The sequence below is a fragment of the Trachemys scripta genome, chromosome 1 (genome assembly GCF_013100865.1).
Source record: "Trachemys scripta elegans isolate TJP31775 chromosome 1, CAS_Tse_1.0, whole genome shotgun sequence".
In the NCBI taxonomy this organism is placed as follows: domain Eukaryota; kingdom Metazoa; phylum Chordata; order Testudines; family Emydidae; genus Trachemys; species Trachemys scripta.
Window position 1 is genome coordinate 91,458,736 of NC_048298.1, and position 22,876 is coordinate 91,481,611.

The window sequence follows — 22,876 nt, forward strand, 5'->3', positions numbered from 1 at the left end:
AGTGCGTTGTGTTGCCAGAGCGTGTGGGTGGACCTGGCATGTCTCATGTGAACTCCTGCTGCCACCCCCTACCCTGGAGGTCCCTCCTGTACACATTGGACACTGCATCCTCATTAGTGGGCAAATTTCAGAGGGGCTCCCTCTGCTTGGAAGCTGACGCATTCCATCGCCAGAGTCCATCCATTCCCACATCATTTGATGGAGGTAGGAGGTGACAGCCATGGCTTGATGTCCCAGTTAGATTATTCCATTTTAACATACCCCAGGAAGCATTGGTAATGAATGACCCAAATGGCTAGTAGGGTAGACATCTAAGGGCTGGTCTATGCACAGTTTTTGTGCTGTGGTATCTGCTGAGAAACTGATGTCATTAAATCAGTGCAACCCCCATCCCCACCATGGGCGCAATTATTCTGGTATAAAGGTGCTTATACTGGTATAGCTTATTCCTGGAAATTTACCAAAGCAAGCGACAGTGGTATAAGGTACCTTTATACTGGTGCAGCTGCAGCCACACTAGGGTTTGTACTGACTGAACGATCAGATATAGCAGCACAAAAACTGCATCGCCAACCTTATAGAGCCAAATCCCACTTGCTTTACTCAGCTGAGCAGCCCTATTGACTTCAGTGAGGAGATAGTGACTTCAGTGTGCAAGGAGTGGGGTTTGGCCTGAAATGTATTTGAATGGGTGACATATGGCAAACAAAGCCATCCCCTTCCAAACCATGGGGCACAGTGCTAACATGGGTGCTAAAATGGATGGGGCCCCTCTGAAGTGCCCTGGCCTTGTTGGGAGGATGGAAAGAAAATAGCTTCCCTTCAGGATCTGCTCTTCGCCTGCTGTGTTCCGAGGTGTAAAGCAGATGGGACTGGATATAGGAATTAACCTTTGGGGTTTTCTCTTGAAATCCCATTGAGTAATTTTTTTTCATTTGATCAAAAATGGAATGTGCTCTCACCCTCCCAAATGGGCAGCGGTCCATGGAAGGAGGGTGGCAATCTGTGCTGGAATCCCCATCACTGGAGGGTTTTTTTCAGACCATGTTGGACAAACACCTGTCAGGGATGCTCTCGGTGTACTTGGTCCTGTCTCAGCGCAGGGAGCTGGACTCGATGACCTCTCAAGGTCCCTTCCAGCCTTACCTCTCTATTATTCTATGATGTCAAAACTGGTGTGGGAGGGAACCAGGGCCAGCTGCTGAAAGGGCACAGAGGCCAGCAGCGGTGACAATCAACTTGTTTAAATTAATAGAGATATCCTATCTCCTAGAACTGGAAGGGACCTTGAAAGGTTATTGAGTCCAGCCCCCTTAGCAGGACCAAGTACTGATTTTGCCCTAGATCCCTAAGTGGCCCCCTTAAGAATTGAACTCACAACCTTGTGTTTAGCAGGCCAATCCTCAAACCACTGAGCTATCCCTCCCTTCACTTCCTTATGCACATATGCCATCCCCATGGCTTCCAAGGGTGGAGGGGAGAATGGTTAGATTTACCTATCTATGCCAACGCACGTGTACAGTGTCATTATATTGCAGGCACTCAGGGCTGTGTGATCTCAAGGCTCCTGACTTTGGAAAAGGCTTCCTGGGACACCATGCTCTGAGAGGGGTGGGCTCTGATTTCCTCTTGTTTGAAGTCTGTGTGTGGATATTGAAGGTTGGGGGGGCTCTATTCTCACTACATCATTACCTAAGTGGGGGCCTTGCTGTCTGCCCCTCCCTTCCTCAAAGACTATTTGGGCCCCCTGCACTTTTTGTGCACCAGGGACAGAGTTGATGTGTGCCAAGCCCATTTGGTGCAAACTGAGTGCAAATGTGTTTGTGTGTCTAAACGCAAGCCTTGCCTAGATGCTGCCAGTCCTTGCCCAGCATAGTGTGCCAAGTTATTGTGTTCCAGCCTGATTGTGAGCAGAAGCTTGTGATGCCTGGGTGCAAGTAAGGTTAAGCAATGAATATTGGCCTCTGTACTGTATGAAGCCTATGCACCATCTGCCTCCCTTGCAAGGGGGCAGAGTGAAAATGGGGCGGGTTGGGTGTGTTGCAGGGACGTGACTGATGAGACATGAGCATGGTCCTCATCATGCTCATGGAGCTCCTAGCTATCTGCTCTCCTTAGGCTCTTCTGCTGAGGAGATCTCTGTTGGGAGCAAGCTCAGGATGGAGAGATCTCAGCCAAGCTCCTGATCTCCCCACCCTACTCACACAGGACCCTCCATTCCTCAGGTTCCTGTCTAAAATGCTGGGTTGATACATCTGGATGGGCCCCTGGCGCTGGACAAAGAAAGCAACATCCCCATTCTTGCACATATATTATTTATTATTTGCATTACCATAGCTCCCAGAGGTGCTAATTATGAATCAGGGCTCCATGGTGGTAGGGGCTGTACAAACACAGAAGTCAAAATCCATTCGGTTTCCCTGTATTATGAGGCCTCGTCTACCCTGCCCGTGTGGTGGGAGCTAGAAGGATTGGCTGCATGGTGAGGGAGCTATATGATAACATGGAGTAAGTGGTAGGGGATTCTGCCCCTTGAGATCCAATGGAATATGGGGCTCCAGGTTTTACTAAATGTTTCCTAAATAGAGGGGTTCCTTAATACTGAGTTTAGCTGTCACAGAAGGAATTGAAATGTGCCCCGTGGTTGAGTTAGTAAGTGGAAATGGCGCCTCCAGAAGGGATGAGTGATCACAATGTGCAGCTTACTGCATTTAGCTGCTGACGATAATAACTGTCTGGGGGACACACATTCTTTAAAGAGAGAGCAAGTCTGGTGGGGATAGGAGGGAAGAGGAAGGCAAGAGAACGGGAGGAGATAGAGAGGAAGGGGACAGAGGGAGGAGATGGGGTTGAGCTGGAGAGGAGGAGCTCTATTTCCTTCTCCTCTCTCTTTGTCCCTCCTCTCCTCTCCTCTTTGGAGGCCAAAACTGATTGGTGTGATCAGTTGTTTCAATTCTGAGACTAGCAGAGGCACCAAACCTAGGGTAACCAGATGTCCCGATTTTATAGGGACAGTCCTGATATTTGGGGCTTTTTTTTATATGGGATCCTATTACCTCCCACCCCCTGTCCCGATTTTTCACACTTGCTGTCTGGTCACCCTAACCAAACCCCACCCCTTACAGCATCGTCATGTAATTTGCAAGGAAAACTGCCTTTTTTCAAATCAAAACTATCTTCTGTAAAATGTGTGTGAGCTGCTCAGGAAATCAAGAGGTTACTGCACAGTGCAAACCCCTTGCACCCCACTTTTCCAATGCACCTCAGTCCTTCTTCCTCCCCACCCTGCCCTACAGCTCTGTGAGTGCTCCTCAGCTTTGCCTCACAACTCCTGTTTGTTTAAAACAAACAAAAGGAAGTATTTCTTCACACAATGCACAGTCAACCTGTGGAACTCCTTGTCAGAGGATGTTGTGAAGGCCAAGACTATAATGGTTCAAAAAAGAACTAGATAAATTCATGGAGGATAGGTCCATCAATGGCTATTAGCCAGGATGGGCAGGGATATTGTCCCTAACCTCTGTTTGCCAGAAGCTGGGAATGGGCAACAGGGGATGGATCACTTGATGATTACCTGTTTTGTTCATTCCCTATGAAGCACCTGGCATTGACCACTGTCGGAAGACAGGACACTGGGATAAATGGACCTTTGTTCTGACCCAATATGGCCCGTTCTTATGTTCTTATTCCAGTCCTGGGAGATCCTTCATGCATCTCTTCCAGGGCCCCAGGTTATTACTCTGCCAATACAGTCCCTGTGGATCCACTCCCTTTTGGCTAATAGCTACTGTAAATCATCCTGCAGTTTCACGTGGAGAAATTATTCTTCATTTCTCACCTTTTGACTCTGGTGCATGGGGTGACAGGTACAACATGTCTGCTGCATTCCATCCCAGAGACAGCTGCCTTTCAGTGGTGAGATCACTTTGGAGGGTACCAGGAAAAGGGAGAAGGACACAGCAATTGACACTGTGCTCCTCTGTGCCCTACACTCATGGCACATAGCCTAACGCATACACGTTCCAGACTGGTTAAAAGCAGTCTGACCTCAGCAAGCTCCAGTTCTTCAATGTTGTGACGTTATTTAGTTGTATTAGTTTAATCGACCGGAGCAGCCTGTGATCAATAGATGGCTGCTTGTGTCTTAGTGATCAATCCCTTATTCATAAATGTGTAGCTTCCCGGCCTCCTGCTAGCACTGATTTTCTATGAATGGTAAAAATTGAGGGGAAGCAATTTACCCATTCTTCACAGCCCTGCAAAATTATCTGACAACAGGTGAACAGCATTAGAGTATACTGACTGTGCATGCTTAAAGGTGGTGGAGGGCTCTTTGATTTCGAACACTAAGGATGAGCAAGATCCAATGGCTGGAAGTTGGAATTAGACAAATTCAAACTGGGAAAAAAGGTGCAGATCTTTCCTGGAAAGGGTAATTAACCAGTGACACAGATTACCAAGGAATGTGGAGGCTTCTCCATCACTTGAAGACGGTAAATCAAGGCGGCCAGTCTTTTTAAAGGATGTGCTCTAGTTCAGAGATTCCCAAACTTTTTTTTGCTGAGCCCCCACTTTAGAGAGTCATGTCCCATCAGCCCCACCTCTCTTGGGGGAAGGGGTGCCCTGTACTCATAGGGGTGATGGGTGGGGGGACAAGAAGGTGTGCCCGGTACCCAAAGGGATGTGGGGAATACTCACCATGTGGCAGTTGAGGAAGTCTTCCACTCTCTGCAGCAGTCAGGTAGTCTCAACTGCCAGGACCCAGCTCTCTGCCTGTCTTGCTCCCGACCCCGCGCAGGAAGCAAAATGGCCATGCTGAAGGGCCGGGGTCAAGAGGGGAGCTGGAGGCTGTACCCATGAGTACTGCCCCCCTGCCAGTGCCCCCCCTCTGCCAGTGCCCCCGACCCTTCAGCACTGTCCATCCACTTCCCCTGCACTGTCTGTGTCTGACAGGGGCTCCGTGCCAGGGGTCACGCTGAAGGGCCACAGGCAGGAGGTGGCTCTGTCTGGCAGGGGAAAGCGGACAGGGATGGGCCATTCTTCTGTTTTTATGTTAGGGATCTGTGCTGTGGGGCTGTGATGCAGGGCCAGGGTCTGGAGGAGGTTCTGTCTGGCAGCAGGGTCTGCATTCCCGAGTTGCATCCTTTAGCTTTCCGCTCACAGTGTCCCCACTGGCCTTCCCAGCAGAGGAAGGTAGCAGCCGGTTGGTGGCTGTGGCAGAAAGCTGCTGCGAGCTGACTCCATGCCTGAGACCGCCCGTGCTCCCCTCCCTCCAGCTGATAACCTTGTCACACCTCCCCGGGGGAGTTCCCCACAGCTTGAAAACATCTGCTGTAGTTCAACCATAAGTTGTTGAATTTGACATAGGAATTGGTGGCTGAAATTCTATGGCTGGGGTTCTAGGGGAGGTCAGCCAGATGGTCACAGTGTCTCCGACCTTGGAATCTATGACTGTGTGAAAACACAGAGGGACAAGGAATCCTGCCAGCAAACTAAAAAGTTCAAATGTTTCGAAACCACAGTCCAACTCCTCAGCAGATGTAAATGGGTGATGGGCACCTGCTGAGGAGCTGCCCCTGTGACTCTGCCCTGCAGGTTTATTTCTGTGGCAACATTTCTCCTGAAACGTTTCAGAGATCAAAACATTCTTGTGTCAACATGAAAAAGGCAACTTCCCCTGCCCCACCCACTTATAAAAACTGACCTGTAACCCCCGCACCACTGACAATGGGATGTAGCACACAGGCGATGGGCAGCCAACCTCCGAATGTGCAAGCCACTTAATGGATGCTGTGACATTCCAGCCCTGAGGCAAGAGAGGTCATTCTGGAGTTTAACACAGTCAAATGTCCTGTCACTTTCGCCTCTTCCCTTTCGTTCCTGTGCATGGATGTGACAGCCCACTCTACCTTTCTGTCTCACTTCCACTCTCTTTCCCTGCCTTTCTCTTTAGCTATTTCTTTCTCTCTCTTCCACTCCCTTCCAGTTCACAGCCATTGCAAGTGGCCCCGTCCCTCCACCAGCCCACGTGCACAGAGGGGATCAAGGCCAAGGGTTTCTTTCTTTGTTTATTCTTTCCCATTGATAGCAGAATGAAGAGGCTGCTTTTGAAACTGGGCCTGACAACGACTGAGCAGTTCAGACTTTGGTTATGTCATAGGATCTGATGTTAACCACATTTTAAGAGTTAGTCAAACTTTCTTTTCTTTTCTTTTCTTTTCTTTTCTTTTCTTTTCTTTTCTTTTCTGTGTAGTTGTAGCAGTGTTGGTCCCAGGCTATTACAGACACAAGGTAGGTGAGGTAATCTCTTTGATTGGACCAACTTCTATTGGTGAAAGAGACAAGTTGCCCACTTCACATTCAATGGCCTCTTGCAATGTGTGTTAAGTAACAATCTGTTCCACCTTGTATTTAGCTGCGACATTCCTGAGTACTCTGAAAAAGAGCTCTCTGTAGATCAAAAGCTTATCTCTTTCACCAACAGAAGTTGGTCCAACAAAAGATATTATCTCACCCACTTTGTCTTTCTTTCCATCAACAGTCATTGCTTCTTTCTTTCTCTAATCTTAGTTTCCTATCCCCTTGTGTGTTAGACTATGCCCTTTGGAGTAAAGGAGAGTGTTTCTGGAAAAGGCATTCTAAAAATTACTACAAAAGTATAATCTGCCCCCATTATCCCATTCAATCTGTATGAGTTTCCCACATGAGTAGCAGCCTGGGGTTGTATTTCCATGAAGCTGTGACAGTTAAAGTGAGACAGCATTTGCTTATGTATCCTGAAAGCACTCTCTTTTATGGTTTCTGGAGACCCAAAAGACATCACATTGCCAGCAAACATAGCAATCAGCTCAAATGTTATGCATAGCACAGAGGTCGTAGGAGGTGATACTATTGGCACAACTAGGTACAGAGGCAATAAACCTGTAGGAAATAGGAGTGCAATCCAGAATCCCAGGAGAGATTATAATAAACCATCACAGTGGAGGTAAATCATAGGTGTACAAGAAGAATGTGTACAAACATTGCTGCTACATGCCGTTCCTAACAGGGGCTGCATCTACAGTATCACTGCCGGTTTTACTGTGCATGTCTGTTCTAGCTGAGTCTGGAACTGTAGGCTCAGCGATCCCTATGCTGTTGGAAATCCACAGTGGGGTTACACGCAATCCGAGTGTCTGCTGCATTCCAGCCGAGAGGTGGCTGCATTTCAGTGGTGGTGCATCAATTCGGAGAGTAGCAGGAAAAGGGACAAGGGGCACTGGGCTCCCTCCTCCGCAGTGAACACACTCAGTTACATCGACTGGGACACAGCCCACTACATACACATTCTAGTGATCTGCCCTCAGCAAACCCCAGCTCTTCCATGCTGTGACATTATTTAGTGATATTACTTTAGCTGGACTGAGCAGCCTGTCATCATCAGATGGCTGCTTGTCTCTAAATCATCAATCCCTTGTTTATAAATGGGCAGTTCTGCAGTCTCCTAGTGACCCTGCTTAAGATGATTTTTGAGGTGTGGTGCAACTGGGCGGAAGTAACTTTCCCATTTCTTACTGCACTGCAGCATGGAGGAGGGGTTACGTTCATATCACAAGAGCAATGGTACTGCTAGGGTCTGCTTAAAAGTCACTTTTCCTTTGCTGATCTTTTGCAACTAATACTGTTGTATCAGGCTGTGATCTAATACTGGTGCTGCAAACCATGACTGCCCAGGAGGGGAGGTATCCTTTCTCAGCAGTGTGGAAGAGTGAGATGAATGTCTTTTTTGTAATTACCTACCCAATAAACATATTTATTAGTAATTGATGATCAGTGATCAGGGCTCTGTTATACTAGATACTCTATATACACAGAGTGAAAGACAGTGCCTGCCCTCAAAAAGCTTACAGTCTAAGTAGACAAGACAGACAAAAAGTGGCCATAATGAATGTTAAGCTTCCAGAGGCTATTTCTACAGGCACATGGAATTACTAGGGTCAGCTAGGGAGTAGCCTGTTGGAAGCATCTGAATATATTAAAGATACAGTGCCAAATCCTTCACTGATAATAATATATGGAGATTACCTATCTCATAGAGCTGGAAGGGACCTTGAAAGGTCATCATGTCAAGTCAAGTCCAGTCCCCTGCCTTCACTAGCAGGATCAAGTACTGGTTTTGCCCCAGATCCCTAAATGGCCCCCTCAAGGACTGAACTCATAAGCCTGAGTTTAGGAGGCCAATGCTCAAACCACTGAGCTATCCCACCCCCCTCTGTAAGTAAGCAGAGCTTCATTCAATTCTGAGCTACACCAGTAGTGGTTCTAGTCCTTAATATACGCTATCAATATCACTGTCCTATCACAAATGTATCTTATTTCCATTTGTCAGGGGACTATCCCAGCAATGTTCAGAGTCCCTCAAGAGCCAAAGCTCCAGCGGCAATCTTAGATCGTAAACTCTTCAGGACTGTCCCTGAGTCGTTGTTCTATGTTTGTACAGTACCTGGCACAGCATGGCCCTGGCCTCTCAGCTCTGCCGTAATACGACTAATAAAGAGCAAAACCAATTTCTCCTATGAGTGTGGCACAGAGAAGATGCAACTTAAAATTCTCTTGAACAGTTTTAACTTAATTCCATTTTTATGCTGCTTTTGGAGGCAAGGGTACTAAATAAAGGAACTGACCTAGGTAATGTCCCCTTTTTAGAAGGCCACATCCACTGTTTTCACCACCAAAACGTGAATTCTGTTTGATGCCTAAAAAAGTGATTGAGCCAACAGCACCACTGGGTCAAATGATGCTCTACTTTGCATGGACATTAGCGGACGCAGTGGTGCACTGAACGGCGTTTGCGACTGTGCCCCCTCACTCCTGCTGGGCGCACAGAGGAGTACATCTCTCAGGGCACTCTTCTAGAGAGGACTAGCTGTAACGTGCACCCTTCTAGTCAAGCATGCATTGTGCAATGCATCAGGCCCCCGATGAGAGAACTGGGCCCTGGGTCTTTCCCCCTTCTCTGTCCCCATAACTTTCCCTCTCTCTCTTTGCCCTTTGTACTCCCTTCTCCAACTCTTCCTCCCCACCTTACCTCTCTCTCCTGACCCTAGCCTTCCCTGATGGCTCGCTCGCTCTCTCTCCCCCAATTTTGGAAGAAGTTAGCATGTTAACATCTGCCCCAATAGCTGCCTCATACCCTTTCTCAACCATGATGCGCAGTGGCATATTCTCTCTCCTCTTGGCAGAGAGACACAGGGAGCACTAGAGTATGTGTCTAGTTGTTTTCAGAGTGATCTTTGCATGACCCATGCAAATGGCACCTCAGTTGACATGGGTTGTGTGTGTCGAGGGGTGGGGCGGAGGAGGGGGGTGTGGGCAGAAGCCAGAGGTGGTGGAGAATGCTTTAACCTTTTTGCATCTTTCCCTCTGACTTTGTCATCCAGGGGATCTTTGTGTACATCCCTTTCTAGCTGTGTTTTCTTCCTCTCCCTCCCTCCCGTCCGTCAGCATGTGGGCTGATCACTGCTCAAACTTTTAATTCAGATGGTAATTGGAATAATAATACGGGCAGAGCCCTTCTGGCTCTGTTGCTGCAGCTGGCTTCAGGGAGCTATGAATAGCTCTGAGTCACACACACACGGAGCTGGTTTCACATCAGATCATTTTGTTTTGTTTTCATATTCCCCGTCCCCATCCTCGGGACTTCAAAGGAAAAAAGTTCCCCCTCTCACACTACCCCACAGTATAAACCAGGCAAAGGCATGTCAATAAAATCCCTATTTGGGTGCCAGATAATGGGATGCCTAAAGAAATCAGTCAATTAATGAGGGTTTGGGGGGCAGATGGGGATTGCAGGCATCTATTTATAATGATGGAAAGAAAAGGCATACGTGCATGTGTAAAAATAGTGCACAGTTGATTGCAGCTTCCTCCGCTCACCTTCCACCTGTCACTTTTCTTCTCAGATTGTAAGATGTTTGGAGTAGGGGCTGTGTCTTCATCTGTGTTTGTACAGCACCTAGCACAATGGGACCTCTGTGTGCTACTGTGATACGTAAGAACAACATAACGGAAAAATAGCCGTACCGGGTCAGACCAATGATCCATCTAACCCAGTATCCTGTCTTCTAACAATGGCCAATGCCAGATGCTTCAGAGGGAATGAACAGAACAGGGCAATTATCAAGTGGTCCATCCCCGGTCATCCAGTCCCAGCTTCTGGCAGTCAGAGGCCTAGGGACGCACAGAGCACTGGGTTACATCCCTGACCATCTTGGCCAATAGCCACTGATGGACCTATCCTCCATGAACTTATCTAATTCTTTTTTGAACCCAGTTATAGTTTTGGCCTTCACAGCAGCTCCTGGCAATGAGTTCCACAGGTTGACAATCTGAAAAGATACTTCCTTTTGTTTGTTTTAAACCTGCTGCCTATTAATTTCATTGGGTGACCTCCTGGTTTTTGTGTTATATGAAGGGGTAAATAACACTTCCTTATTCACTTTCTCCACACCAGTCATGATTTTATAGACTGCTATCATATCCTCGCTTAGTTGTCTCTTTTCCAAGTTGAACAGTCCCAGTATTTTTTAATCTCTCCACACCTGGAAGCTGTTCCATACCCCTAATCATTTTTATTGCCCTTTGTACCTTTTCCATTTCTAGTCTATCTTTTTTGAGTTGGTGACCAGAACTGCCTGCAGTATTCAAGGTGTGGGTGTACCATGGATTTATAAACTGGCATTATGATATTTACAATCTTATTTTCTATCCCTTTCCTAATGGTTCCTAACATTATGTTAGCTATTTTGACTAATGCTGCACATTGAGTTGATGTTTTCAGAGAACTATCCACAATGACTCCAAGATCTCTTTCTTGAGCGGTAACAGCTAATTTAGACCCCATCATTTTGTATGTATAGTTGGGATTATGTTTTCCAGTGTGCATTACTTTGCATTTATCAGCATAGAATTTCATCTGCCAGTTTGTTGCCCAGTTACCCAGTTTTGTGTGAGACCCCTTTGTAACTCTGCAGTCTGCTTTGGACTTAACTATCTTGAGGAATTTTGTATCATCAGCAAAATTTGCCACCTCACTGTTTTCCTCTTTTTCCAGATCATTTATGGAACAAATAATAAATAATACTAAGGGATCTGAGTTCTATGTGCAGTTCCAAGGTTCTATGCCCACTGTTTCTGTGACAGGCCAAAGAACCACAGGTCTTTTCCACATGATCAAATTCTAGATCCGTAATTCACCAGCTCCAGCAGTGGTAACAATGGCAGGAGTACTATGGAATGCAGGGCTCAAAGTAGAGTTAGACAACACAGTGGTGAAAATATCTGTGCCCTGTACACACTTGTGCTGTCACCATTGCAGTCATTGATGGAGGCACACCTGTGGTGAATTACAGCTATGCAGTTTCCTTGTGCAGTCATAGCCAAAGTGCACAGCAAAATGGCAACCAGGAAATCCTTGGTGGCCACAGATTTGTTACAACATTATTGGCACCACCAAATACAAGGCCTAGAAGGGAGAAGATTAGCTTGGGGGGCTGCATTTCAGGCTGCTGATGAAATCAGAGCTAGAGAGGGTGGCTTAGTGATTTAAGTGTAACCCACACTAGGAGAGTGGGGTCTTTGTCCCCTTCTGATGGATGGCACATGTGAGAGGTTAGTGGGTCAGCTACATCTGGGGAGTCAGTCCTGTAGCTCACATGGTAGCAGATTGTGCTTTTAGGTGCTGAAGGCCTAGGGTTCATACCCAGCTGATAGCACCTATAGGGCGGGTTACAAGAGCGATACCCAGTGTGGAGCTTGAACTTCTATAGCCCTCAAAGGCTTAAGATGAGCAACCCCAAGCAGCAAAGTCTGTAATCCCCAGGAACAGAGAGAGGAGATCGCTGTCTTTCTCAGAGCCATCAGGTATGAAACTCCTAGATTTTCCCTCCTGAACCATTGGTTTGAATCCTAGCAAGCTAGAGTCAGCCTTTCATCTTTCTGAGGTAAATAAACGCTATGTGGGTGGGTGTGTATGTGTGTGGGGGGCTGTTTTAGATGAGACCTTCCTGTTTCCTCTCCATGGGCAGTAAACCCCTTGGCACTTTTCTCATGAGTAGACTTTTGTGTCTGTGCCCTCAGGCAGTATACCCTCTCCTTCACTGTGGTGCAGCGCACTGCACGCCAGCTGGCTACCACCCTCCCGCTCCAGAGATGACTGCGGTTCGGTGGTTCTGCGGAGCTATAAAGCCTCTAGAGATGAAATGTACTATATTTTGTCCCTGGGGAGCCGTTTGGCTCTTTCTTCTGCTACTGTAATACAATTAAAAATAAATCGTAGATCTGATCATGCCCATGAGATTCAGATTAAAGTGGATCACATGGGGCTTTCTGAAGACAAGACAGAAATCTCTGAGGTGGCCCTGACATAGAGAAGCTGGTGACTAGGGGGCAGTGTCATGGCAGACTCTGAAGCAGCACTCCCCACAGACACCAAGCGACGGCTGCCTCCCACCCCAAGACTAGTCGCCTGTATGTTTCTCTCTTCCAGGCTACGATAGATGTTGGGGGGGGCATGTTTGGATGGAAACAGCTAATGAGTTTATTTCCGTCTTGCTCCTGATTTGGGTAGCTCCGGGTTTTGTGATTCTATGGCTTCCCTTTGCCAGTCAGGGGAGTGCTGATTCAGACTGCCACACCACCTCTCTGGGCCTATCTTGACCAGCCTCTCAGTGGGTGATGCAGTCAGTTAGCACTCTGGCAATCCACTCGGTCTCCTCTCTAGTCCTCTGGGCTGGCACGAGACACAGTCCCTGCCCCCCCAGGGGAAGCATCATCATAAATGCATTTAGACAAGTTGTCCCAGTAAACAATGAAATCCTATCACCGGGCAATGACACACCCAGTGCGTTAACCCTAGGATGCAGGTAGGGTTTTCAACAATCCCGTATTACAAGGGATGTCCCTTATTTAAATAGATAATTGCCTGTCCTGTATTTCATTTCCGTACAACAAGATCAGGAGTTGCTGGGTGCTGCAAAAAGCAGCAAGAAATATGCCTGGCGAATGTAGGTGAGGACTGCTTATTTATTATTAATAATTAAAATAATAATAATGATAATAATTATTACTGGGAGGTGGGGTGGGGTGGGGGTGCTAAAAAACAGTCCCTTGTTTTCTAAATAAATGTTGGCAACCTTAGACCTGGGTGATTGAGCTACCCACACACATTGAGGGTTTCTGGTGACATCCTGTAATCCTGAGAACAAAGCTCAGCTCACCTGATCCTTGGGAGAGAGATATTGAGTCAAGCACAGTTTCCCGGGATTGTGCTTGTTTATAACTGAAGGTTTTCATCACCAGATTTTGACACAGTGCATGTTTTTATTAAAATCAGATCCAAATTCTTCCTCTTGCCCTGATCCTCATGAACCTTCCTCCCCACCTTTGTGGCCTTATTCCTTTACCATGAACATCCTCACCTCATGCCTTACAACCCTGGCATGAATCCTACTGGTCCAAATCCCCATACTGTGTAGCCTTCAGTGACCTTATCTTCCTGTCATGAGATCCTTCTGCCCTGATCCCCTGACTAACCCTTGGTCCTGCCAATAGCCCATTGGCCATGATCCCCTCTGCCTTAAGGCTCCTGCTTTGAATTCCCCCCCCCCACCTTACTCTATTCCCCCTGCCCTGATCCCAGAACAGGAGATGGATCATTTAATGATTACCTGTTCTGTTCATTCCCTCTGGAGCACCTGGCATTGGCCACTGCCGAAAGACAGGATACTGGGCTAGATGGACCTTTGGTCTGACCCAGTATGGCTGTTCTTATGTTCTGATGATTTCAGATTGCTTTGTATAAACTCATTTGCATGTCAAGGCTGTTAATGAACAACCCCATGGCTGTGAGGCCCAGGTATGGAACTAGGATATCAGAGCTGACCTGGCCTATCCTATGCTTGACATTTATTTGTATAGTTCAGTCCCATTGGCTGAAATGCTGTGAACATTGATCTGGCTGTTTCTCTTTCCCCTGGCTGTGAAGTCACAATGTGAAATGCAGTTGTCTGATGACATCACAAACCTAGGTGACTTCTGCTCCCTCCATTATTAAAGCCACAGACACATGCACACACGGAGATGATTTAAGTACAGATACTTCTGTAACCCACTGTCACACTTTGAATGGTGCCGAGGCTAAGACAGCTGCTAAAGAGGATGGGACAACAGTGGACAGCTCAGGCAGCCCTGTCACAGAAGAAATGTGACCTGTGCTGGAGCTAATTTGCAAACTGCTACTTCTGTTGGAGCCCACAGCCCTTCAGAAATGCCACGGCCACTTTTCCCCTCAGGAACATTGGAGAGGACCTGTCCACAGTCCCAAGGCCTAGATAATGAGGAGGAGGAGGAACCCATATGCTGTTACCCCCATCACCCGCCACCTCCTCCGGCCCATGCTAAGAGCCTCATCAGCCCAGGGGACAATCATCTGGAAGATCCAGAGGGAGCCATTCCATTTTCCTTAAAGGGGTTTGTAAAAACGAAAACTCGTGGCACAGCAAAAGAGGAAGAGTCAAAAAATAGAATGTTTGCAAAGAAATTGGCCAGACACAACCTAGGCTTTGAAGATGATTCCTTATCTCCAGAAGCATTGGGCTTGAGCATGGAATTTCAGGAGCCATTTTACAAAGACCTAGAGATGGCTGATACCTTATCAGATGATGAGGATGATGATTGGGGTGGGAGCTATCACCACCCGGCCCTTGAAAAAGCCCGTAAGTCCAGGTTTGCCAGCATGTCACCTTGTAGCCCGCATGATTCTTTATATCACAACACAGCCAGACAGTTGGGAATTGAGGCATTTGCTCCCTGCCTCCATCCCAGCGACTTGTATGTTTCCTGCAGAGCTCATGACAAGGCACCTGAAAATTGTGCTCTTCATGAAGAATCCATAGGAGACAGGGAGTATCCATCTCTGCAGCTGAGCTACGAAGAACTCAAAGAGGAGAATTCCATGCTCAGGAGGAAGATCAAAAGTATCCATAGCTTCTCAGAAAGTCAGACACGCATGGTGAGAAACCTGGAGAGAAGACTGAGAGCCAGTGTGGTCAAAGAGGAGAAAGAGGCTCAGGGTTTAGAATCCGTTGTCCAGCAGGCAGAACGGAATCTGCTGGGGATGACCCAGCGGGCCCTGAAGGCAGAAAGTAAGGCTGCAAAGCTGAAGCAGGAGGTGTCTCTTCTCCAGGTGGAGCTGGAGAGTTTCAAGACAGAGAATGACATGCTGCGTGCAGGCCAGTCTGCCAGCCTGGGGGCAGTGCAACAAAATGTAGACGTTGCCTTGCAGAATCTCCACCGGGTTATAGCCAACGCACACTTGTCAATCAAACAGCTGGTCTCGGGAACAGAAATGCTGCATTTTGTGGCTGACCTCCTGAAATCCATAGACAAGATTTCCGAAGTCAAAAAGGAAGATGATGGATGAAAAAGCGCTTAGGGGCTCCCACCTGTGAGTGTATAGACTGAGATCACACTGTTCCCAGACTGCAATCAGTAATGCAATGTTTGCTTTCATGAAACATTGCGTGTCTTCAAATAAGTGGCCTTTATCCTTCCCAGAAGTACTTTTATTGTAATTAAATATGAATTTCACGTACTAATGGAGTGTTAGCCTCAGGTGCTCTGTTTCAATAGTGCAGTGCTACAGGCTGGGAGAACCAGCTGTTTGTCCTGTCCTCATCAGAGGTCCTGTGTCGAGGTATTTTACAGGCTTTGGGCTACAAGCCAGAGCCCACATTGGGAAGGGGGTTGCACAGGGGCTCGGTACCAGCAGGAAGCCCTGCAGATGCACTGGCTGACTCAACCAGAGTTCTTTCATGGGAGCTGGGGCGTAGCATGCCAGAGGGGGCTGTGTTACCCTTTATCAGATAGCAATCTACTCTCCCACCTGGCTTATTTGTGCTGGCTGGTGCAGAAGGTGGCTGGGCAGCTCTGTGCACATCTCACCTGTCCCTCTTCCCCTGCCCCTGGGAATGCAAGGAACCAGAGTTCTGGGCATCTTTGCATAGGGTTACAACAAAGGGAAAGATCCTTATACCCTCTTAGCACTTCTCTTGAACTCAGGGTCAATCACAGTCTGTCCCTTTAGATGCAAAGGGTTCCTCTCCCTGGAACCTTTACATCCATGCCTGGAGAAGGACAAGAGAGATTTGCTCAATAACCTTTATGAAGTTGTTAAATATCCAAGTGTGAGCTGAGACAATGTCCCTTTCTTTACACTACTAGCTCCAGTGCTGCCTAATTGTGTGGGAAAATGCTTTGATTTCCATGTCCTTGTCTCATGGCAGAAAGGGAAAGTGCTGAGATTTAGCCATCACAGTAGCTGTACTGTATCAAGAAGGGGATGCTCCTCCTCCCACTGCTAGACCTGGATGTGTTGATGTGGCAACCCTAACTCTGAATCTCCTACCTTTTGCAGTTTGCTAAAGAACATACAGCATAGGCAGTCTTGTCCTTGCTCTGGTGGGACCATCTCCAGGGATGAGAGGGAGATAGTCTCCATCACTCCTTAGCCTTTCTGTTGGGCTTAGATTATCAACCACAATTTTACTGCAATTTATGCAACTGCATAATTGCATTTTACACAGAGGGCCTCATCTATTTTATTAGAACTTTCTCAACAGCCTTTAATGCTCTTGGCCACCAGGGAAGGGTGGCCAGGGCTCCAGTCCCTGATGGAACTGGGCGGGGTGGCTCTCAAGTGGCTGTGTTTATTTTTGACCAGGTTGGCTGAGGGTAATTATGGGCAATTATTTGTCTTCACCTGGAGCCCAGCCAGTAGAGTACCCAAGGTTCCATTATGTCTTCACTGCTATTCATTCATGGATCCATTCTGTCCATGCTCCTCTTCAAGTGGCCATGTATGGATAGTCTCAGATACCAAACTGCCTGAGCAACATTTTTATCTGGCTGCAAGACAGCTGGTTGAAACTCAGCCCAGCCAAGTCAGAGGTAGGAGGAAGTGTTTTGAGGAGCTGGCTTGTGGTTTGTCTGTGTCCACTATTCAGGGAGTGTGTCCGCCACTAGTTAGCCAGAAGCAGAACCTGGGGGTCACCCTTAGCAGCGTGGAAGCTCATTTTGCAACAGTGATCAGAAGCGGCTATTACTGTCCCTGGCTTATCTGAGAAACCCAGATGTTTTGTTCAGACGTGGACCTTGACCAAGTCATCCACCATGCCTTTCTCACATTCAGGCTAGTCCACTGTAATGTGTTCCTAATCGCACTTTCCTTGAATTTGCCCTGGAAAAATGGTTGCTTACTTGCTCCTGATGATGGGAGTGAGGGAGTGGGCTGGTTATGCCTGCATTCTGCAATGGCTGCCAGGAACCCAAAGAATATGGTGCAGGGTTAGCACTGGTCCACAAAGCCCTTCTTCATCTATGAGTCATCACCCCTTGCAGTATGTCCCTTTTCAGCAACTCCAGTCAGCCAGAACAAGTTGATTCTTGGTCCTTTGGGTTCATGTTTTTTTGGTTTAATCAAGACCAGGCCAGGGGCATGGCTTTCTCAGTCCACTGAACCCTCTGCAGCAGGTTGTCTAGCAGAGTCCCTCCTTGGCTGCTTTGGGGGCATATTGTGAGGCCTGTTTATTACTGCAGCCTTGTCCCTATCTCTGGATACCTCCTATGTATCACTTTGCTTTTTTGTATCCGTTAACCACTTTCCTTTCCTGTTTTTGGGGTGTGTTCATTGGGAAGCATTCCCTCTGGACTGGGGTGGTGGGGGTGGGTTTGCCTGAAGGCTTCTGAGCTCCTTTAGCCCTTGTTTTTTGGTGTTTTCTGACAGGCTGATCTCTAATCCTCATGTAAGCTTTTATGTTACTGTAGTGCATAATGCGAGGTGCCTTACAAATGTGCTAAATTGCGGGTTCTTGACCTGGGATTTATGACTGACCTGCCCTACCCATATTGCTAACTGGGAGGGGAAACTGGGTTAGGTACACAGGGGCCTTGGGGGCTGTGGTATGGAAAAGGGGACTGCAGTATGGTGATTGCTGGGAACTGCTGTACTGTCTGTATAAATCAGTTCTTTATACCTGTTTTTACAACTAGTGGATTGAGACGAAGCCTTGGCGAGATAGAGTGACATTATGAGGCCTCTCCTGAGTGGTCTCAGAGACCTAGGACCTCTATGCTCTGCTCGCTTGGCCAGGGACCGCTCTTTTTGGTTGTTATGTTGATGGGATTTTCCTTTGTTGTTTGTCTCTAAGGTGTGTGCTCAGCGCCGATCACAGGTATGGCTGGCGCCACAGCTCATCAGGGATGAATCCCAGCCTCACCTGGTCCTGTGTGAACTCTGTTGTTTGAGACCCGAGACACGTACAACTCCCACGGCACCTCACGATCTGAGTTACCCTGATGATAAAGCGAGCCATGGGTAGCGTCCGAGTTAACAGGTGAGTGACCCCTTCTTAAAGGCTGTCATCACCCCTGGGATTATGGGATTCCTTGCCCACCCCTTTCTCCCCCCAGTGGCGTTCGTGTCTTTTTAAATCTATTCCAAACTACACCTCATCACTCCCTGCAGTGCCAATGGCTGCCAGGCCACACCTGCTCTGCTTCTTCACTCCAAGTTTATGGCCCTTTTCCCCTGCTCCCACCTTATTAGGAATGTGCCACACATATGTAAGGAGTTACCAGTTCTCAGCCAGATCAGTCCCTACAGTGGAAGGGGAAAGCAGATGAGGGGAAGGTGAGAGGCTGAAGCAGTTGCCCTGGCAAGAGGGGAGATAAATTACAAATTTCTGCCTGTAATCATCAGGAGATAAACACCCACCTTCCAAAAACCTCACTTTGCCCTTCACAAATGAAAGGAAGAGGGTGAATGATTTGGGAGATGATTATTATTGCCCTGAAGAGACCCCCATGTTTAACTCATGGGGCATCTCAGGAACAGTTAGAGACAGGGTCAAGGAAGCCATCTTGGAGAACTCCAGATGGTCTGGTAACCTAGGGAGATCAATGGAGTACAGAGACAGTCCTTGAAGGAGAGGCACTGAAAACCAGGATGCCTCCTGTGGGCTCCCTCCTCCTGAAAATGTATCAACTTAATTCTGCCAATGGTCAGAGCATCCACTGTGATTATGTGATCAGGGAACAACTGTGATGTCATACAAAGCCTTATGACCTAACAGCAGCAGCTTTCTTCCTGACAGGGAGCAGGGAAGTGGTTGGGATATTCTGAGGGAGAGGGGAGCATGAGAGCAGGACAAGCAGCTCTCAGAGAGAGGGAGTTTCTCACAGGGAATCTGCCAGCACTTCGGCTGTTGTTGATCTCTAAATTACACCTTTGGCTCTGGATACAGGATGCTGGGAGCCATGTTCGTTGCTGTGGCAACGGAATTGTCCTGAATTCAGGAAGTGTATAAACATTGTCACAGATGCACAATTAGATCAGTGAGGAGAAGGCAACAGAAAATAGAAACTTCCAACCTTTATAATTCAGGGCCAAAATGTTACAAGATACCAGCCACTTGTGCTTAGTCTTCTCTGCTGGCTGCATATGCATGTCATTGTAAATCAAGACTCTAGGGGCTTTGAGGTATTTTCTCAGAGTTAAGGCAAGTCAAGATTTCAGTGTTGTGAGCTTCCTCACAGTGGAGTCCAGTCAGGACTTCGGTAGAATGAGTTTCCTTGCAGCGATGCTCTGCAAATGTCCAACCAGGGATCCACCAATCTTTAGAGCCCTGCGTGGATGCAAAAATGTGTATCCGCATCTGATCTGTGATCTGCAACATTTATCTGCAGATATCCACAGATATCCACAGATTTGCAGGTCTCTACACCGGGGGCTGGGCTGAGGCTCCGAGGTACCGACCCCCACCCCCACCCCCCGCCGGAGCCTACTCGGGGAGCTGTGGGGAGCCTGCCCTGAGTTATGGACCCTCCACCTGCCCTCAGCTGGGCGGGGAGCCTGAGGGGCGGGGACATGGCCGGGAGCTGCTCCTAGCCCTCCCCCCTCCACCCCCCGCCCAGGGCAGGTGGAGGGTCTGCCACAGCTCCCCACAGCTGTGGCCGGGCTGCTGCTCCGAGCTGCCCCCCTCCCGGGCCGGAGCCAGAGAGCTGCGCTGGCAGCTGTGGGGAGCCTGGCTCCCTCCACCTGCCCCGAGCAGCCCCCGGCCCCTGTCCCTGCCCCCCAGACCCCTCGCCCAGTGTCCCTGCCCCCCAGGCCTCCTCCCAGGACAGGTGGAGGGACCCAGGCTCCCCACAGCTGTCTGTGTGGCTCTCCCCGACTGGGCTCCAGCAGGGGGGCGTGCCTCAGAGCCGCAGTAAGAGCCAGGCTGGCAGCCGCGGCGGATCCTCCACCTGCCCTGGGCGGGGGGCCCGAGCAGCCCTGCGCAGTGTCCCTGCCCCCCAGGCCCTCCGCTCAGGGCAGGTGGAGGGTCTGCGCCACGGTTCCTCACAGCTGCCCACCCGGCTCTTACCGTCAGAGCCCTGTGCGGATGCAACATTTGTATCTGCATCCGCGCTGCTGTCCATGGATATACAGCGTATACCCGTGGATTTGCAGGGCTCTACCAATCTCACTGCCGTGTCTTGGTAGAACCAGCTGGGGAATCCAGTGTTGTGAACTTCCTCATGACAGTGCCCTATCAAGACTCCAACACTGTGAGCTTCCTCACAGCAGCATCCTGACAATGCCAAAGAGGACCCAGACAGTGCCAGAGGAAGACTCTGGCAATGTGCTCTTCCTCAGAGCTCTCCCTTGACAATGCTCAGCTAGCCAGAGCTCCAGTTGTTTCCACTTCTTCACAGCAGGGCTTTGTCTCTGGGAGCATGAGCTTCCTCCTGGGGAGCCAGTGACCCTCTAAGTGCTCAGCCCTCCCCCTTTTGTTTTTACCTCAGCAGTTTGTTTTCTCTGAAAGGTACAGCATTGTCTCAACTGAAGAGGATGGGCACAAGGTTTCTGCCCTAGGCAACATGAATGGGCACAGCTGGAATGGGAAAGGACATGTCCCCAGGCGGAAACGCCGTAACCGTTTTGTGAAGAAGAATGGCCAGTGCAACGTGTACTTTGCCAACCTGAGCAACAAGTCTCAACGCTACATGGCCGACATCTTTACCACATGTGTGGACACTCGCTGGCGCTACATGTTTATGATCTTCTCAGCAGCCTTCCTGGTCTCCTGGCTCTTCTTTGGGTTCCTCTTCTGGTGCATCGCTTTCTTCCATGGTGACCTGGGTGCCACTGGGGTGGGCGGTGTCCCCACCACTGCAAAGCCCTGCATCATGCACGTCAATGGCTTCCTAGGAGCCTTTCTCTTCTCGGTGGAGACACAGACCACCATTGGATATGGGTTCCGTTGTGTGACTGAGGAGTGCCCGTTGGCCATCATGGCAGTAGTGGTCCAGTCCATCGTGGGCTGTGTCATTGACTCCTTCATGATCGGCACCATCATGGCCAAGATGGCGCGGCCCAAGAAACGGGCCCAGACCCTCCTTTTCAGCCATCATGCTGTCATCTCTGTGCGCGATGGCAAACTGTGCCTCATGTGGCGAGTGGGAAACTTGCGGAGGAGTCACATTGTGGAGGCTCATGTCCGGGCTCAGCTCATCAAGCCCTACATGACACAGGAAGGTGAGTACCTCCCGCTGGACCAGCGGGACCTCAACGTGGGCTACGACATAGGCCTTGACCGCATATTCCTGGTATCCCCCATTATCATTGTCCATGAGATTGATGAGGAGAGCCCACTCTATGGAATGGGCAAGGAGGAGCTAGAGATGGAGGACTTTGAGATTGTCGTCATCCTGGAGGGGATGGTGGAGGCCACAGCTATGACCACCCAGGCTCGCAGCTCCTACCTGGCCAGTGAGATCCTCTGGGGTCACCGTTTTGAACCTGTGGTCTTTGAGGAGAAGAACCGCTACAAAGTGGACTACTCACACTTCCACAAGACCTACGAGGTGGCCGGCACCCCTTGCTGCTCAGCCCGGGAGCTGCAAGAGAGCAAGATCACCATCCTGTCTTCTCCGCCACCTCCTAGTGCCTTCTGCTATGAGAACGAGTTGGCCTTAGTCAGCCAAGACGAAGATGAGGAGGAGGAGGAGGTGGAAGTGGGGCCTGGGTTAGGAGGAAGCACCAAGAAGGATGGAGGAGTCATCCAGATGACGGAATTTGGGAGTCACTTGGATCTGGAACGGCTACAGGCTGCCATCCCCCTGGACACCATCTCCTACCGCAGAGAGTCGGCCATCTGACTCCTCCTGCCTTTCCATTCCGCATCTATTGCCCACCATCTCCTCCCTTTCACTCCAGTGCTTAATTGAAACACTCCCCAAAGAACCTCCTTTGCCCACCTCTCAGCCCCTGAGCATGTACTGTGTGAGACATGCTTATGTTTCCAGTGGGCACAACCCACACTGGAACAGACTTCTTGCAACCAGATGGGAGAGCAATATGTGTATTTTGAACTCCTACATTGACAGCTGATGTGAGGGAATGTCCCCCACAAGCCCCACCACTGTTTGGGGCTGGAACCATGGGAAGACAAGCTTGGACCCAAAGTAATCGCCTCAGTACAACTGATGGCCGCTAAATGGGTCCAGACTGTTGCCAGAGAAGAAGTAGGCTATAAATGCCAACCAAACTGGGAGGACAGGAGAATCTGGGGGTCATGGGGAAAGAGTGAAAAGGATCCGGGAAGTGGGGTGTATTTTGCATGTTTTTTGCTTGTTGTACATGATATTATTGTGTATAAAACAGATCAAGAACCAAAATCCATATTCTTCCATTTAAAATTCCCGATCAGGAGCCAAGGACTCAGTAGCCCTCTCGACTCTCTCTCTGGCCCTTGGCATCCTTGACTCCCAGAGGCAGGTTGACCCCACCCACCCATCC

General features: G+C 48.9%; 2 protein-coding genes across 2 annotated transcripts; both read left to right on the plus strand.

Annotated features, from left to right (window-relative positions):
- The first annotated feature begins 126 nt into the window (after nt 1-126).
- KCNJ4 (potassium inwardly rectifying channel subfamily J member 4) lies at nt 127-22,672 on the plus strand. Its single transcript, XM_034757909.1, has 3 exons — nt 127-204; nt 18,246-18,431; nt 20,901-22,672. Exons 2-3 carry the CDS (start codon nt 18,394-18,396, stop codon nt 22,234-22,236), a joined length of 1,374 nt encoding a protein of 457 aa, XP_034613800.1. The 5' UTR covers nt 127-204; nt 18,246-18,393; the 3' UTR covers nt 22,237-22,672.
- On the plus strand, nt 14,642-15,460 carry LOC117888924 (endosome-associated-trafficking regulator 1-like). Its single transcript, XM_034793102.1, has one exon. The coding sequence runs from the start codon at nt 14,642-14,644 to the stop codon at nt 15,458-15,460; it is 819 nt and encodes a 272-aa protein (XP_034648993.1).
- Nucleotides 22,673-22,876: the final 204 nt, after the last annotated feature.